This window comes from Peromyscus leucopus, chromosome 1 (genome assembly GCF_004664715.2).
Source record: "Peromyscus leucopus breed LL Stock chromosome 1, UCI_PerLeu_2.1, whole genome shotgun sequence".
NCBI classification, from domain to species: Eukaryota; Metazoa; Chordata; class Mammalia; order Rodentia; family Cricetidae; genus Peromyscus; species Peromyscus leucopus.
Window position 1 is genome coordinate 6,178,824 of NC_051063.1, and position 17,973 is coordinate 6,196,796.

Sequence of the window (17,973 nt, forward strand, 5' to 3'; positions counted from 1 at the left end):
TCTCCAATGCTGTAAGAGGATTCTCTTTTCTCTACACACTTGCCCACACTTGTGGCCTCTTGTTTTGTTTGATCACAGCTATTCAAACAGACACAGGTCATAACTTAATCTGTTTTCATTTGAATTTTCATACAAGCTAGGGATGCTCACGAACTTCTCATACACTTCTTGGTCATTATAAAATTATCTTTGGATGAATGTCTAATCACAAGCTTTGTTCATTTTTAATTTGGTTTTATGTTTCTTGCTGTTGAGCTGCATATGATATTCATAGGAATTGGCTGTTAATCCATTATCAGGTATGTGGTTTTCAAATATTTGTTCTCAGTCTCTAGCTAGCCTTACATTTTGCTGTTTCCTTTTCTGTGCAAGTGTTTTTTATATTGATGTACATTAGCCTTTCTTGTCCCTGTGATAAAATACCCAACAGAAACAACTTAAAGGAAGGAATTTTATTTTGAATGATGGTTTCAAGGCATCATGGTGGAGAAGGCATGGCAGTAGGTGGACAAGTCACGGGGCACAGGTCATAGGGCCCAGGTCACAAGTCACACCATAGTGACTTATTAGCTTTGGAATACAAGGCTAGACTGAGACAAGAAGGTGCCAGAAACAACCTTCAAAGGACTATTACCTATTGGCGAACAATACCAGCAAGGGACTGTGTCCCAAAGGTTCCATAACCTTTCAAAACAGTGCCACAAGCTGAAATAGGTATTTAAACACATGAGCATAGCTGGGCATGGTGGTACAGGCCTGAAATGCCAGCACTTGGGAGGTTAAGGCACAGGCAGAAATTCTGTGAGTTAAAGCATAGCCTGGTCTACATAGTGAGTTCCAGACCAGCCTGGTCTACATAGTGAGTTCCAGACCAGCTTGGTCTACATAGTGGGGCCCTGTCTCAAATAAAACAAAAAACAAACAAATGAGGATGGGAACTTCAAATTCAGTTATAACAAGTAATCCTATTCCTTCATTCTTGCTTTTGAACAAGAACTTTGTTGAAATTTCCAAGAAATCATTGTCTAGGAGTTGGACTTGTTGCTATATATTTTCTTGTTGGAGACTTTTGGAGTCAGATCTCATGCTTAAGTCTCTTAAAGATTAGCTGAAGTGTGTGTGTGTGTGTGTGTGTGTGTGTGTGTGTGTGTGTGTGTGTGTGTGGTGTAAGATAAGGGAGCACATTTGTAGTTTTCATGTGGAAATAGTTTTTCCAGTACCCTGTGTCGAGTTGCTGATTGTTATGTCTTCCTGAAGCTCTTGGCGCACACCAGATGAGTGGACGTGCCAGGGTTTAACTCTGGGCTCTGCATTCTGTCCTACATGTTTGTCTGCTGTTGTCCCCACTGGACTGTTTACTACATCTTTGTGATATAACTTACTACTTAGTATTTATTTAAGTTAATTCCCACTAAAGAGCTACTCTGCTAATTAGTTACTGCTCTTAGTCTTACATTTGGTAAGAATACTTGGGCTTTGAGAGATTATCTGTTCAAAGTCACATAGCTCTAAGTGCCGGAGTCAGAACCCAGCTCAAATCGCCCACTATCAGCTCTCATAGTTTGAATCACAAGCTGTGGCTCTGTCATGAGTAAGCCCCTTTGTGTTCCTTGATGTCTTGTTTTCCTCACACATACATGGGAAATGATCCTACATCTGCTTCGCAGGGGTGATTGCTTCTTCCCTTTAACCAGCTGAGGGAATTATGCAACAGAAACGAAACCCTTAATGCGATATACTCCTTATACTCATATCTCCATGGTGTACATTAGATCTTAGGATTTGTTCAAGCCAATTTCCTACTTTGAATTCAATTCTTTAATCTGTATCTCCCATTCCCTCCTCGGCATACCCCACCTCCATATCCATTGTTTTATTTTTTTAACCTATCTGTATTTGATATTTTCTTCCTTTATTTCCTCTCTCTCCCTTTTAAAGATGTCACATACAAATACGATCATGCCTTATTATTTATTTATTTAGGGTTATGTAGCCCAGACTAACCTAAAACCCACTACATAGCTGAGTGTGACCTTGAACTTTTGATCTTACTGCTTCAATGAAGCTTCTTCAAATCAGAGGGAAAGGATTATTTATTTGAGAAGTAGCCTAAGAACATTGTATGTCCACACGATGTCTTCTCTCCTCTTCTAATTTTTCCTTTCTTTCCTCTTCTCTCTTCTTTTCCCTTCTCTCCCATTCCACACTCTCCCTTGCCCTCCCCTCCTCTCCCTTTCTCCCCTTTTCTTCTTCCTCTCCTTCCCCTATTTCTCTCCTTCACTCCCTTTTTTCCTTCCCTCTCTCCCTTCCCCTTCTGTCTTTATCATTCATTTATTCTCATTCTGCATTTCTGCTTGGGCCTAATATTATAAAAAAATTTATTTCAACTAATTTTCAATTTCCATAGAGTTATTTCATGCATCACACAGCTTTATGCTTACTGCAATGTAAAAATTGCTAAATTAAAACCACTACAACCAGTGAAGAAATGAAAGAGCTGTGTTCACTCCTGGTTCTTGCCATCTCTGTATGTGTACTAGCTCTTAAAACACACTTTGTTCTAAAAATCGCTGTGATGTTAAGGTTTTATCTATCTGGGACCTAGTTACTAATACCAGCGACTTTTTTCTTTTTTAAAAATATTTGAGGATTTCATAAATTCATGTAATGTGCTTTGCTCATATCTACCTCCTACCACCTTCCTATCCTTCCCATCATCATCACATTCCCCTTTCAATTTCATGCCCTCCATTAAAAAAAAACCACTGAGTCCAGTTAGTGCTACCTATATATGCACAGGTAGACAGCCACCCAACTGTGAAGACCATCCCCTTTAAAAATAATTCTCCATCCTATAACAGTCATCAACTGTTAAATATTTCCTCACCTTAGGGGTGAGGGCTTGTGTGCTCCCTTTCCAGCTGCGGTAACATGTTTGATTGGCTTGATATTGTTGATTAGGCCTTGTGTAGGCAACCATAGGTGCTGAGCTCATGAGTGCAAAGGACTTGCCATAACCAAAAGACACTGAAAAGCAAGTTTTTAAAACTGTGTTCCGTTTCAATGACATTGTCTTAGACAGACCACCTGGAAACAGCTAACACAGTAACAGCAGGAGTCAAGGAAGCCAGGTTATTACAATTCCCAGTTGTTAATATGAAAGGTCTACAGAAGGTGTCCTCCATGTTCTTACTTCTGCCTTCCTCTTGGGGATGGTACCTGCCCAGATGCTACTCTTTCTGAGGTGGATGTGCTGCCTTCTTCATCATTCTCTTGAGGGCCCCCTTGATCTCTGTATTCCTCAGACTGTAGATCAGAGGGTTTAACATGGGGATGAGGATGGCATAGACCACAGAAAGCACCTTGTCCTGTTTTGTGGAGTGCTGAGAGCTGTGGTGCAGGTACACAGAGAGGACTGTGCCATAGAAGAGGGTCACTGTCGCCAGGTGGGAGCCGCAGGTCTTGAAGGCCTTGATACAGCCTTTGAGCGAGGCAATTTTCAGGATAGAAACTGCAATGAAGACATAGGATAAGAGGATAACAAGGAAAGAGCCAAACCCAACAAAAACAGCTGCCAGGAAAAGAACCAACTGGCTGATGAAGGGATCAGAACAAGACAAGGGAAGGATCTGAGGCATGTCACAGAAGAAATGGTGAATGACATTTGGTCCACAGTAGTAGAGATTAAAACAAGTAACTGTTTGAACAAGGCTACTAAGGAAACCACTCCCACAGACACCAGCCACCATCCTCCAGCAAAGGCTTGGGGCCATGATGGCTGAATATTGCAGAGGACTACCGATGGCCACATACCTGTCATAGGCCATGGCAGCCAGCAAGCAGCACTCAGACATACCCATCCAGGCCAAAACAAAATACTGAGTGGCACAGGCAATGAAGGAAATCGTTTTCTCAACTTTTAAGAAGTCTGAAAGCATCCTTGGGCTGATGGAAGAAGAATAGCAGATATCTATAAGTGACAAGAAACTGAGAAAAAAGTACATGGGTGTTTGCAGGTGAGAGTCCATCCTGATGAGGATTATGAGGGCCAGGTTCCAAATCAGAGTCATGAGGTAGGTCCCTAGGAAGACTGGAAAAAGGATGAGCTGCAGTTCTGTTTGGTCCAGGAGCCCCAGGAGGACAAACGTGTCCACAGAGGTGTGGTTTTCATCTCCTGACACAGATCTGCTTGGCATCACCTGCTAAGGAAAGGTGAGAAAAGGAGATTATTTTATTAGTCATCTTCCAAATCCCCATTCCATCTGAGAATGTTGAGCCTCATTGTTTCTCAGTAAAGTATAGCAATCCCTGCTTTGATCTTATTTAAGAACTGTTGCATGGAAACCAATGTTTTTGGTGAGCTTGGTAATTCAAAGCCTCTTATAAAAAGTCTATGACCACATAAAATGTAAAAATGTCCCTGTGGAGGCATAATTATAATCTAGAAACCCCATGTAGTATGAAGAAGACACACATTCCTGTGGGCTATTACACGCTAGATGCAGGCAGAAAGGGAGAACGTGGGAGACTTCTAGGTGTTAAGACTCTCTTTCCAAATGTCTCCTTATCAACAGAACTTATTCAGAGACACTGTTGTGCAAATGAACAGGGCAATGAGAAGGCCATTGAAAGTGCTGTCAGGAACAGGACAACTAAGGCTGGGTCCATTAGTGCATGTTACTCAAGCATGAAGACCCGAGTCTTGATGCTGGTCCCAGCCCCCATGTAGAAGCCAGGGGCTGGTAGAGTACATCTGTACTTCAGTGCTGGGTGGATGCGGGCCAGTGCAGACAGTGAGATTTTTGCAGCTGATTATCCAGTCTAGCCATTAATGACAATATTCAGTGAGAGACCCCATCTCAAAAACAAACTACAAAACAAGACAACAAAAAACAAACAGATGAAAAACCAAAGTGGAGAGTCATCAAGATACCTGATGTCTAATTCTTGGCCTCTACACACATTTTCAAACACACATGCACATATCCACATAAACATATACATAGAACACACACACACACACACACACACACACACACACACACACGGACAACCATAATATATTTTTCATAAACATTTCTCCATGAAAGGGAGGGTAATTTATCCTCTTTGAGGAAGAAGAACTACAAGGTAATACATTACTTTTCAAAATGACTCTAGTAATGGATGACCTGAAATTCTCCATTTTCCATAGTTGCACCTGCTGAGCATTCACCCAAGTAACTCTGAGAGAGAAAATGGCTGAAAAAAACCACAGAGATCTGGGTTAAACCTGCCATGATATTGCTAATCTCAGAGGTACCTTTACCTTGCCATATTGTTTCTTCATCCACTAGGGATTGCTATTTCTAACTAAGCCTTGTTTTCAGTTGCCTCCTACTAATGAAAAAGGCTTAGTATTTCTTTTTTTTGTTTCAGATAAAACTTATCTTGGCCTTTCCCCTCAGCTTTTTCTCACTTTTTTTTTTTGTGAGAAATTTTCCTTCCTCATTGGGGTCAACCTCCACTTTTGCTTGTTCAGAAAATTGAAAGAGAAGGAAAATGAAAGATGACATCAAAAAGTAGTATCTCTGATACCGTCTTTTCCTTTAAGATATTTGACTGACAGCGCTCCATAGTATTTACTTAGCTGACACTGAAAAAAAAAAGTATGACTAAGCCAACTTTTGTCCGAAACAAAATATGAAAAACTTTGTCTGTTAGGAACAATGCAGATAGGACTAATTGTAAAGCCCCAAGCACAACATTAATTCCTCTTTTCATTTCTTTCTCCCCCTCTCCACCCTTCTTCTTTTTGCTAATACCAGTTAAGCATTTTCATAGTTGAAAAGTTCTTCATAGTCCGGTCTGTTGGTGCATGCCAGTAGCCACACCACTCACGAGGATAAGGTAGAGAGCTGCTTGAGTTCACAGGTTATAGACCAACAGATACAACATAGTGAGATCTTGTCTCCAAAATAAATATCCCTCAATGCTGGTCATGCACCTCGTGTGTGCACATGTACACGTGTGTGTATATGCATGTAGAGAATACAGATCATCATCGAGTGTCTATCTCATTTACTCTCTATCTTAATTTTTGAGAGAAGGCTCTTCCTGAACCTGGACTTCTTAAATTTGGCTGGGCTGACTGGCCAGAGAACTCGAAGGATCCACCTATCTCTGCCTCCTCAATACTAGGTTACAGGTGCATGTCAAGCACTTGGCTTTTTACATGGTGCCAAGGATCCTAATTCATGTCCTCATGTCAAACACTTGGCTTTTTACATGGTGCCGAGGATCCTAATTCATGTCCTCATACTTACATGGCAAGCACGTCACAGCTGAGCCATCTCCCTAATCTGGTCATGGAATAAAAGATAATGTTTGTAACAGAAACAAAAAAAAAACCCCTAATGACATGACCATGTAAAAAAAATTTTTGTGTACATGTTTGCATTTTACAACCTTTAAAGCAGGCTAAACATATTTATCTTTTCAAGTATTTATCATTTCTGTATTATGAAAACATTAAAAGTCTTTCTTCCAGCCTTTTGAAATTTTTACTGAATTGCTGCTGATTATCCCTACCCTACCGTGGGAAAGCAATCTTAACAAACAAACAACCAAAGCAGGAGATGCTTTCTGACTTCAAATCTAGAATGTTCATCAAATTATACTAGATTTGATCGATTAGGGAACAATAGTTTTTACAAAGTTAATGCTTTTTTTTTGGGGGGGGGTTTCTGAGACAGGGTTTTTCTGTGTAGCTTTGCACCTTACCTGGATCTCACTCAGTAGACCAGGCTGGCCTCGAACTTACAGAGATCCACCTGGCTCTGCCTCCCGAGTGCTGGGAATGAAAGAAATCAGGTAGATTAGGTGCTTCAACATCAACCCACACCTCTGAGTCTGTGTTTGCAGACCTCAACACCAACTGAATGAGGAAAGGCTTTGCAGACCTCCCATCTGGTCCCCATTCTCCACATGCTAATGTGTGGTCACACAGCCTACATATTCAGGTCAACCTTCTACAGATCTAACGTCTGTGTTTCAAAAGCTACACAAAAGCAATACAACCTTGCATTGATGGAGGATGAGACAAAGCTATTTGTAAATCTGTAAAATTGTACCTGGATCTGAGCCCCTTGACATACCTTGTTACGGAGGTGAAGGGACTCACCTTAGAAAGATTTCCTTTTCTTGTGATCCAAGTCCTTCTACTTTGTGGTGCACACAGGTATTCTGAAGTGACCAATAAATGTTTCCATTTCTGGGATCTGGGAGAATCTCATTTCTTCACTACTTCCAGTTGAGCACATGGTTTATTGTTAGCAAGGTTGACTTCCCTCCGCCTTCTTCAGCAATGGTCCAGCTGTGGAGCAAGAGGGTCTCAAGTACTTGTGAATTTTCTAGGTCACATGTAAGAAAAGAACTGAATGCACAACTCCCACCAAAGGAAACCAATTAAAACCACACAAACCATAAATAATGCGTCTCCTGGGTCATAGAAGAGAGACCAGCCTTAGGAGGCAGTCCCCTGCTCAGACTCCACACCCTCTTGGGAGTGTGTTCATCTTTTGAGACATTTTGAAATCAACAAATCTTCCTTTCATCCTGAAAGAGTCCTGGATCTCATATAGAGGCCATGCCTAACCTTGTTAGATACTATGCCAGTTTTCCATAGAAGCCATCACTACTTCTCTGTGCAGCTCTGAGTCAGACTCCTTGCAATGGATTCTCAGACTCTCTATTTTCTTATCCTAGACCAATTTTCTTCACTTTTAAATGGGACTACATGGATGGAACATATTCAAAAAGATGTCGCAGGTATTTGGGAATGAAAAAAAAGTGACAAATAGATCTCTTCTTTCCCCTCATGTTTGTGTAGCTGCCTGCTTTAAAGAATAAAGAAAAGACAGAAGGAGCATAATGGCAGAAATGAAGAGAGAAAGAGAAAGAATTAGATAATGTGTTTAAGGAAACTTTGAAAAGACAAATAGTATTGAAGGTCCCCAAAGAACACACCAAGACAGATCCCTTCCTCTTCGCTCTATCTGACCTTGCTATCTTCTCTATTTAAATGTATAGGGAGAAAAAATGGTCAATCCGTTGTACTAAGATACCAACAAGGTTTAAGTTGATGTCTATTGGTCCCCAGGTTCTGATTTTTCCTTCAGAAAAAAACCGGGCAGTATCTGGGAAGAGCATCTTGGAGGGAGTAAGAATGACCACTCAGACTATGGAGAAAACCAGTCTATTCAGATACATAAGATGACCATTTCTGCATGTGACTGTCATCTAGCTCCTATTTTGTCTTCATTCATCCCTTTAAAACCTTGGACTTAGATGTGTGTGACAAGACAATATTTTAAATTTTATTTATATTTTATGCATATGAGTGCTCTGCATGTATACTTGCATGCCAGAGGAAGGCATCAGATCCTATTACAGATGGTTGTGAGCCACCATGTGATTGCTGGGGATATGAACTCAGGACCACTGGAAGAGCAGCCAGTGCTCTTAACCTCTGAGTCATCTCTCTAGCCCACAAGATAATATTTTAAACTATTGTTTAGGGTCTGCACCCTGCCTATGTCAAAGTCAACCTCTAGGCTTCTGCTAGGATCTGCCATACCTGCAACCATTCACAGGTCCTTTCTGGGCCGCCTCCACCACCCTACTAGGTACCCAGGCTTCCCAATCCCCTCTAGGGTCTAGTCTAATAAGTACCCCTGACCTGCTGTTCACATCTTTTCTGCAACCCATCAGACTGAGCTAGGGTCCCCAGTATACTAGCCTAGTCTGGCCTTCCCTGTCTTCACTGCTAGAGTCAGGCTTAGGCCAGGAGCCTCCATAGCCCAGACCACAGGACTCTCCCATGTCATATCCAACCTTTCTTACCAGACAGATCTAGCTCCACACTTAAGGCTTGGAATAGGAAGTATGTCCTGTACACCAGCTCAGTCCTTCTGCCCACCTTACTTCATTTCACCCAAGCCATTTTTAACTCCTAGGCCCAATCTGCCCCCACATCCTATTTTCTTCTCCAACGTGCTTTATCCATAATGAACTCAGAAGTAACAAAGGAAGTCCCCATCCTCAGATCTCATTGCAGAAATAACAACAACATGAAAGATTAAGCCAGTATATTCTCTCCCAAACCTGCAAGTCCTCTAGAAATGCTTGCCAATGAGAATTATCTAGATGAACTCCAGGACATAGAATTTAAAGGAATAATCATAAACTTCATCAAAAAATTCAAGGAGTTTCATGTGATATTTTGTGTTCTGACAAATAAAGCTTGCTGGAGATCATAGGGTGGAGCCAACCACTAGTTAACCATAGAGCCTGGCAGTGGTGGTGCACATCTTTAATCCCAGCACTTAGGAGACTCAAGTCTTTGATCTCAGCATTTGGGATGCTCAGGCCTTTAATTCCAGCACAATCGGGAGGTAGAGACAGGAATATAAGGCAGGTAGAGACAGGATTTTGGCCCCCTTTTGGTCTGAGGATCTGGAGAGGTAAGAAATCATTAGTGGCTGCTCCTTTGCTTCTCTGATCTTTCAGGTTATTATTCTGATATTTGACTCCTGGTTTTTATTACTAAGACTAATTAGGTTCGCACTTCAAAGGAGTTTAAAGAAGACACAAAGAAATAGCTCAGTGAAATTAAGGGGAATGCTTAAGGAGAATACATGCCCAACTAAACAGACACAAGGATAATGGAAATGACAGAGTCAACACAAGACTAGAGAATGGAATTCATTCTGGAGATAGAAACACCAAAGAAGACTCAAGCTGAAATGTAGATGGAATTGAAAAACCCAAATAGCCTAATTACAAAACAAAAAGGAAAGACTTACATGTAGAATGAATCAAGCAGAAGACAGACTATTAGGTCTTAAAGATAAAATAGAGGATCTAGATCAGATAAGCAAGGAATGTGAAAAATTTATAAAATCACAGGAAAGACTGGATGCTGTATGATCAGGGCCTATTCGTTGGGACATAGGTAGGGGAGGTCCTGGAAGAAGAATAGAAATTAATTGTGGTACAAGCAAGGAAGGGCATAGTAGGTTGAGACACAGGATGTGGGACCTGGCTAGATTTGGTGCACTGGGGAGAAGGCATGGATGGGGAGGGTAGGAATACTCACTGGATAGACCCTGTACCTAAGTTTTGATATGGAACCATATTTGTCTTTGCTTGTTTGTTTGTTTTTCTAGACAACGTTTCTCTGTATAGCATTGACTGTCCTGGAACTCGCTTTGTAGACTAGACTGGCCTCAAACTCACAGAGATTCACCTGACTGCCTTCTGAGTGCTGTGATTAAAGGCGGGCACCACCAATGCTTGGATAGATTTTTTTTTTTTAAAAAATAAAGTCTATCTTTTAAAGATAGAAGTGTGAAGCTTGACATTTGTGGTCATGGGCTGTGATTGACTGGGCTTCTGCTATTGATCCTTCAGGGATTTGTGGTTGATCTGTGGAATCCTGCTACAGGCACAACCAGTTATTTTGTCTTGGGGAGCCTTGGCTCTGTATAGGAGCCTCCTGTCTCCTAGGAAGCACCAACCCAGCAAGAAGTGCCCCAAGAAGTAATGAGATAGAGTAGAATAAGTGTATGGTGAAGGGTGGGCTCCAACACCTCACCATGTAGCTATGATCTTACCTTCTGCTTTAGTTTTCCCTCCTATGTGTATATAGAGCTCATGGTCCTGGGTCCATGGAGTCTGATCCAATTCCTTTGGCTAGAGAGTTTGATCTTTGGCCAGAGTGATGATAGGCATTCAGAAAGGCTGTGTGAACCACAAAAGGAGTGGAAGGGCTGGCCTAGAAATCTCACTGTTACATTTTTGTGCATTAAAATTTCAGTGGAAAGGTCAGTTTTTAGCCCTGCCCACCCTGTGAAAGTTCTGCTACCTTAATTTTTGGGGTGATGTATTGGGAATCAATCACACTTTTTTGGTTCTTCTTAACTATCTGTGTTGTTACTTTTCTTGTAGCAGAGATAGAATACTTGTCAGAAACAATATGCTAGGGAAATGATAAATTTTGTCTTACAGTTTAAGGGAATTCAGTTCATTTTGGAGGAGAAGGCATGATGTTGAGGTAGAAACAGAAATGGGTGGAATATGCAGGGATCCAAAGAGTTGGCCTGGCCTAGCTTCCTTGAGAGGCATGCCTCATAGGTTTCTCAAGTTAGAGTCCACAGCTCCTAGGGCACAATGTGCCTTCCAGTTCCTGATAGACTGATACACTCCCTCAGCCAGTGAAGTGTTCAAGTCATTGTGTGTTTTTCTGTATGTTCTGTCAGTAGTCAAGGAGGCCTGGAAACTTGACAGGACAGTGGGTCTTAGACATTAACCTTGTGGACCCTGTATGGCTTGCAAACTTCGCTGTATCCCGGCAACTACAATTGTAGTGGTCCTGGCAATTGTCATTATATTCTGCTTCTGATAAAGGCATAGAAAGTCTGACTGCTCTCAATAAAATGGTCATAGCCTCAGTGGTTCGAAGGCCCCTCCAACTGGCCTGATTTAATCCCTCATGGCCATATCGGGTGACCTTGGCCCTGGTAAGTAAGTGCAGGCACTTATAGGTATATTTAGCAATAGTCTTGCCATTTTGCTGTGGTGGACTACTAGGGGCAAAGGCAATAGCTTGTGTTTTTGTGGCTGCTTTAGAACCCTCCTGATCAATAACTTGCAGGGAGTTATCTCAAAGATAAATCTAGTTTATAAGCTCTTTAAATTTAGCACGCAGAGTAATGTGTTCTAGTATGGCATTTCTATATATAATTAGCAATAAAATATGTTGTTTTGGTAAAATATGCTGAATCATTAAATAGTTAGCAATAATCACATTTACCTTAGAGCTATCAAAAGATTTTCTTCTATGGGAACTATTGATTTAATATTTTCTTAGGGTATGCCAGGAAATTTGCTGAGTATAAGTAACATGGTAGTTTTGACTGTATGAGTCAAGTTACTAAAATTTGTGTTAAAATACCATGGTTAATGATTTAATTTGGCAAATATTAAGTGCATTTGGGGAGTTAGGCACTATTCTGACACCAAACACCGAGTCCAGTGATTAGTAACTGAAAACAAAGTGACCAAGAGCATACTGTAAAATAATTTTTCTCCTTCTTTTATAAACCCAAAGACACAGACTTACCTCACAGAAAGATTATGGACATGAGACTCCATCCTTTCCTACTCTGAATTTTACCAAAATCTCTGACTGAGGAAAATCACCTTTGGAGATGAGAGAAGGGCAGTGTTAAAAACTTACCTTTCAGCAAGCATGTCTCTTTAGTCAGCTATCTATTACTACAAGATGCTTGAGGCAATCAGCTGATAAAGACAGGAAGGTTACTAGGCACAGTCCCATTGCTTTAGGGTTGGCATGGGGCCAATGAGTGGCAATGGTGGGGAGCCCACATCCTGAGCCAAGAAGTAGAGAGAGAAGGACAGACTGTGTCCACTAACCCTTGCATGGTATACTGCTAGTAATCACTGATTAGATTCCAACCTATCAAAGATTCCACCACCTTCTAAATGTCTCATTTTGGGAATCCAGTTGTTAAACCATGGCCCTTTTTGGACCAAGCAGCACACACAGAATGCCAAAGGAAAAAGTGGGTAATGGATATATTCATTACCTTAACATCATCCATAGCAGTTTGAAGGAATACTCCCCATACATTTGGATGCTGGTCCCCAGTTAGTGGAATAATTTGGGAAGGATTCGGAGGTGTGGCCCATTGGAGGAAGTATGTCTCTAGGGATGGGCTTTGAGATTTTAAAAGCATGACTCTCTCTCTCTCTCTCTCTCTCTCTCTCTCTCTCTCTCTCTCTCTCTCTCTCTCTGTCTCCTCCCTCCCTCCTCCCTCCTGCTTGCAGATCAGGTGTTGCAGTCTCAGCTATTGTTCTAACACCATGCCTGTCTGCTCCCTGCCATGATGATCATGGACTAGCACTCTAAAACTACAAGCAAGCCCCCCTAATTAAATGCTTTCTTTTATAAGAGTTGTCTTGGTTATCATTTCTCTTCACAGCACTAGAGCAGTAACTAAGATATCATCATTTCACACTGAATATATACATAAATCAAATATTATATTGGCTCCCATAAATAGCCACAATTATGACCTGCAAATTTAAGGTGGTGTTAACTAAAATAAGTTAATGAAATCAAAGTAAAGCAGGTTAGCATTAAGAAGGCGAACCTGCAGAGTGAATCAGAGTAAGAGCTCATGTCTAGCACTTGGAAAGCCTGGTGTCAAGCCACAGCATGCTTGCAAAACTAGGATAAAAGTACTTCGCTGGCTGAAGTAGAAATCTCATGCATGTCCTTCCATTGGAAAACCACCAAAGACAACGTCTGTGATACAGAACAATTCTCAAGCCTCCCAAGATATAAATCCACCACCACCAAAACTGTTAAATGCAGAAAGAACACTGGCTTTGTCTTGTAGCAGGAACTAGAAGGGAAATAGGTAGAAGGCAGGCTCAAAAACAACTTGTCCAGCTGCTGTGAGATGTCCTGTATGCTGTAAATATATGTTGCTATGATTGATTGATAAATAAAACACTGATTGGCCAGTAGCCAGGCAGGAAGGATAGTGTAGGTGGGACAAGGAGGAGGAGAATTCTGTGACATGGAAAGGCTGAGGTGGAGAGACGCTGCCAGTCACCACCATGAGGAACAGGATGTAAAGTACCGGTAAGCCACGAGTCATGTGGCAAGGTATAGATTAATAGAAATGGGTTAATTTAAGATATAAGAACAGATAGCAAGAAGCCTGCCACGGCCATACAGTTTATAAGTAATATAAGTCTCTGTGTTTACTTGGGGGATGCTAGTGGGAGAGATTTGTCCCAACTGCTGGCAGACCGGGACACAGAAAAACTTCAGCTACATCCAGCTATCAGTGGCATCTGTCACAGGATACATGAGGTGACAGGAGAGCAGGCCAGAGGTGCAGGCCTTCTCAGAAGCCACATCTTCTTGCTTAGGCTCACAACACTCCTCCAAGCAGCAGCTCAGCCCAGAGGAAGCCTCACTGATGATTGCATTGCAGGCTGAGGGTCAAGGTCAGGGGTCAGATGTGCCCTGCAAGCCACTTCCTCAGCTCAGTTATCAGAAAGGAATTGGGAGTCAGTGTATGGCTTTCTTTTTTCTGCATCATGTGGATCAAGTTTTCTTCTTAAAGATTTCATAAAGTAAAATGCATCCAGATTGCTTATTTGTAAGACAGAAGTTTTATTAGGACAAACTCGACTCTGCCATATAATACCAAACCATACTTTATGCAAGCTGATTTTCCTCTGTGTGCAGGCACTGAAGCAAAGTCCAACCTCATAGTTTTATTTCAGAACTTGGCTGCTTTTTTGCTTCTAGAATGTGGTCCATAAAAGTCTGTGGTCTGCCTGTCTTCCAGTTAGACAATGCCAGCCAGCCATCTGGCCTGGCAGCTCTGAAGAGAGATGCTTCCACAGGCAGCTTGTAAAGGTTCCAAGCCATGATTGTGAGTGACTGCTGTGGCTATTCCTGTGCTTGTGGGAAGAGGGGCCAGCGAGGCAGCCATGCTACATACGAGCCTTGCCAGCTTTGGAAGGGGGACGGAAGAGGCGAAGCTCTGATATAAAGAGTTGGTTCATGTCTGCAAAGATGAGACAGCAGGAGCTCAGGGAGGTTGTGCATAGATCACGCATGTGGGTGTAGAGAGCGTCAATGTGCAAGCAGGAGGGCTCCCCCTGCTCAGTTTTACATCAGGGGATCCAAATCAGCTGTACAAAGACAGATCAGTAAAGCATAAATGATTACTCCTTTGTGTGAGTGATCACAGAAGAGGTGAGCACTACATTTGTCCACATTTCTGTAATTAAAAATCATGCGTGCTGACTCATTCATGCTTCTGGAGTGTCACAACATGTGACTGGATGTCACATGCCAGTATTTAGTGTTTGTCCTCTTCTTTCACTTTGTAGGGCCAAAAGGGTAGAACTCAAGTTGTCACATTTGGGGACAAGTGCCTTTATGCACGGAGCTACCTGGTCTGTCTAGTTTTTGTCATTCTACTAAAACCATTGCATCAGTCTCAGAACCACAGAACATCAGGATGGGTAATATTGAACACACACAGGTATGTGCTAGTGTTTCAGGTGCAGCTAATCTCTAATATTATTTAGTGACTATTAGTGCAATGAAGACACACGAGTCTTCTTAGAGCAAACTTGATCAGATGCTGGAAATATCAAAATACATCTGAGTGTTTGATCCAACTGGCTATGCTACCCCAGGGCAAACTGTCTGGCTTTAGTGCAGGACAGTAGAAATGTCAGGTTCCCTCGGTTTGCTCAGATATGGTTATTGGCTGTGACTTTTCTAGATGCCAGAGACAAGCCATCAGAAAACTAAGTAAATGGCACTTTCTTGCCATCAGTCTTAATGATTAAAACCATTTGCTTTTCTCTTAGGCTATGGTTGATGGGTAAAAGTATATGACTCCAAACTTAGTAATTCTTAGCAGCAATTTCCTTAGAAAGAAACCATCAGTTTCATATTTGTTTATTTACTTATTTATTTAGAAGGTGCAATCAAGCCACTGTACAATTCTATATCTTCCAAACAGGAAGTCCTCACCTATTCATCCTCACCTGTTCAGAAACACAGAATAGCCGGTGGTCTGATCTGGTCTATAGAACATGATGTCATTATACTAGTGACGCAAGGGTTTGGGACCCTGGGGTGGGGAATCTTCTCTATGGGCACAGACTTATGACTCAGCAATCATCAGTCTTCTACAAAAAGTTTGTGAACTTGATGTATCTCAAACACCTGCATATAGGACAATGAGTGATGGTCATAGTGCAATGTGGAAGCCATGACCCTATGGATCTTAAAGATGTGTTTCCATGGCATCAAATCAATTCGTTCATACAGAAATATTGTCTGTTTCAAAATAAGACTTCTTCCTCCAAAATCCCATGAATTTTGTAGTGTTCTAGCCACGTGCATATCATTGTGGTCAACACTGACTATGACAGGACACATATGCTGAAAATACCAGTTTCTGTGACCTTAGCTACAGACTGTCTTTTTCTGCAACCTCTTCATGGACTCTTTGACTTACTTGTTCCTCAAACTGTATATCAAAGGGTTCAACATGGGAATTACCACAGTCTAGAAGACCGATGCAAATCTGTCAAAGCTGGAGGAGCCACCAGAACTTGAACTCAAATAGACAAAGATACTGGAGGTGTAAAATAGAGAAACAGCTGTCAGGTGAGAAGTACAGGTATTGAATGCCTTGAACCTGCCTTTAGCTGAAGTGATCTTCATGATGGACAAGACAATATAGCCATAGGATACCATGATAGCTAGCACATTTACAAACCCAAAGATCATTGTTAATATGGCAGTCAGGACTTGTAGAAAGAAAGTGTCTGTACAAGACAGAACTAACAGCTGTGGCATGTCACAGAAGAAGTCTCTGATGACATTAGGCTCGCAGAAGTGGAGACGAAGTAAAGCAAACAACTGAAGTAAAGAAGCAGTGAGCCCAGACGTATAGGACACCAGCACCATCAGAACACAAAGAGTGGGTGACATGATCGATGAATAGAGCAGTGGGTTACAAATGGCAGCATACCTGTCATAGGCCATGGCTGTCATGAGACAAGATTCACTCAACCCTATGGTGGAAAAGATGAAATTCTGAATAATACAACCCATAAAACTGGTAGTTTGTTTTTCCTGGAAAAAGTTTGAGAGCATTTTTGGGACTGTGCAGGTAACATAGCAAAGGTCTATGATGAACAGGTTACAGAGGAAGAAATACATGGGAGTGTGGAGGTGGGAATCCATCCTTATTAAAATAATGAGGGACAGGTTCCAGGTCAGAGTTGTAATGTAGATGAGCAGGAATATGACAAAGAGCAGTGTTATAAATACTGGGGAAATCTGAGAATCCCAGGAGGATGAACTGGGTGATCTTGGTGCTGTTTCCCCTTGCAATCATTTCCTCAGTGTTCCTAAGATCAGAAAAGAGATAAGAAAGTGCATAATTGACAAAGGTGAAACCATAGCATTACTATTTCCATACTGTTTGTCTTTTTCTCCTATAATCCCTGAAAAAGAAGAAATGCTTCATTGTCCTGTGGAAAGACCCCAGTTCTCAAAATTCTCAAATTGTCAAGAAGATGGTGAGAGGAGTTGGGAGAGGTGGGAGAATATCATCAAAGCACATTGCATGAAATTTTCAAGAATTAAAAAAAATAATCAAGAAATAGAACCATACGTGGTAGTTCATGTCTTCAATCCCAGCACTGGGTAGGCAAAGGCAGGCAAATTTCTGTGAGTTCTAGGCTAGCTCCAGGACAGCCAACACTACATAATGAGACTTTGTCTCAAATGAAAAAGAAAAGAAAAATCTACCCTGATAACAAAGGAAGTGAAGTAATTTAGCATATTTACGTTAATTTCTAAAAATCTTTATAAGTATATTTATATCTCCAAACTGGAAAATGCTCTAACTTATAATTCTATGTTTTGGTGGAGTAGGATCGTGTACACAAGTTTTCCTCAGCAGCCTTCACATTAAGTGCTCCAAAGGAGGCGAGTGTACTTCACTATTTTGTGTCCCCAAGATTATCTCAATGTTGGTGTATGTTGCTTCTTGAAAAATGTCATGAGTTGTAGTAAGGAGTTCAGAGTTTAGAGTGCTCTTAATGTCTGAACCCTCTATTAAGATGTCCTAAGTAGCTAGCTAAAATATACTTATTTTGGCTTGATCAACAAAAAATGTAATAACAATAAAAATCCTTAAATTAAATGTTTGCAGAGACAGTTATGGCTGAAAATGGAGGCCAATGCACAGTACACACCAGTAGATATTGTTCATTAGATAATGTTTGTCATTATTGAGAGTTGATGATCAATCATGAGTGACAGCTCTGCTTTGTTAGAAATGCTGGGAT

General features: G+C 41.3%; 1 protein-coding gene and 1 pseudogene across 1 annotated transcript; both read right to left on the reverse strand.

Annotated features, from left to right (window-relative positions):
- Nucleotides 1–3,157: 3,157 nt before the first annotated feature.
- Nucleotides 3,158–4,196, reverse strand: LOC114703381 (olfactory receptor 5A1-like). The gene has a single exon (XM_028884192.1). It carries the CDS (start codon nucleotides 4,194–4,196, stop codon nucleotides 3,231–3,233), a length of 966 nt encoding a protein of 321 aa, XP_028740025.1. The 3' UTR covers nucleotides 3,158–3,230.
- An 11,879-nt stretch (nucleotides 4,197–16,075) lies between these two features.
- LOC114703503 lies at nucleotides 16,076–17,015 on the reverse strand (annotated as a pseudogene).
- Nucleotides 17,016–17,973: the final 958 nt, after the last annotated feature.

Bases quoted from the DNA above. Each gene is read 5' to 3' on its own strand.
- LOC114703381 (XM_028884192.1), bottom strand. From the start codon at position 4,196: ATGCCAAGCAGATCTGTGTCAGGAGATGAAAACCACACCTCTGTGGAC.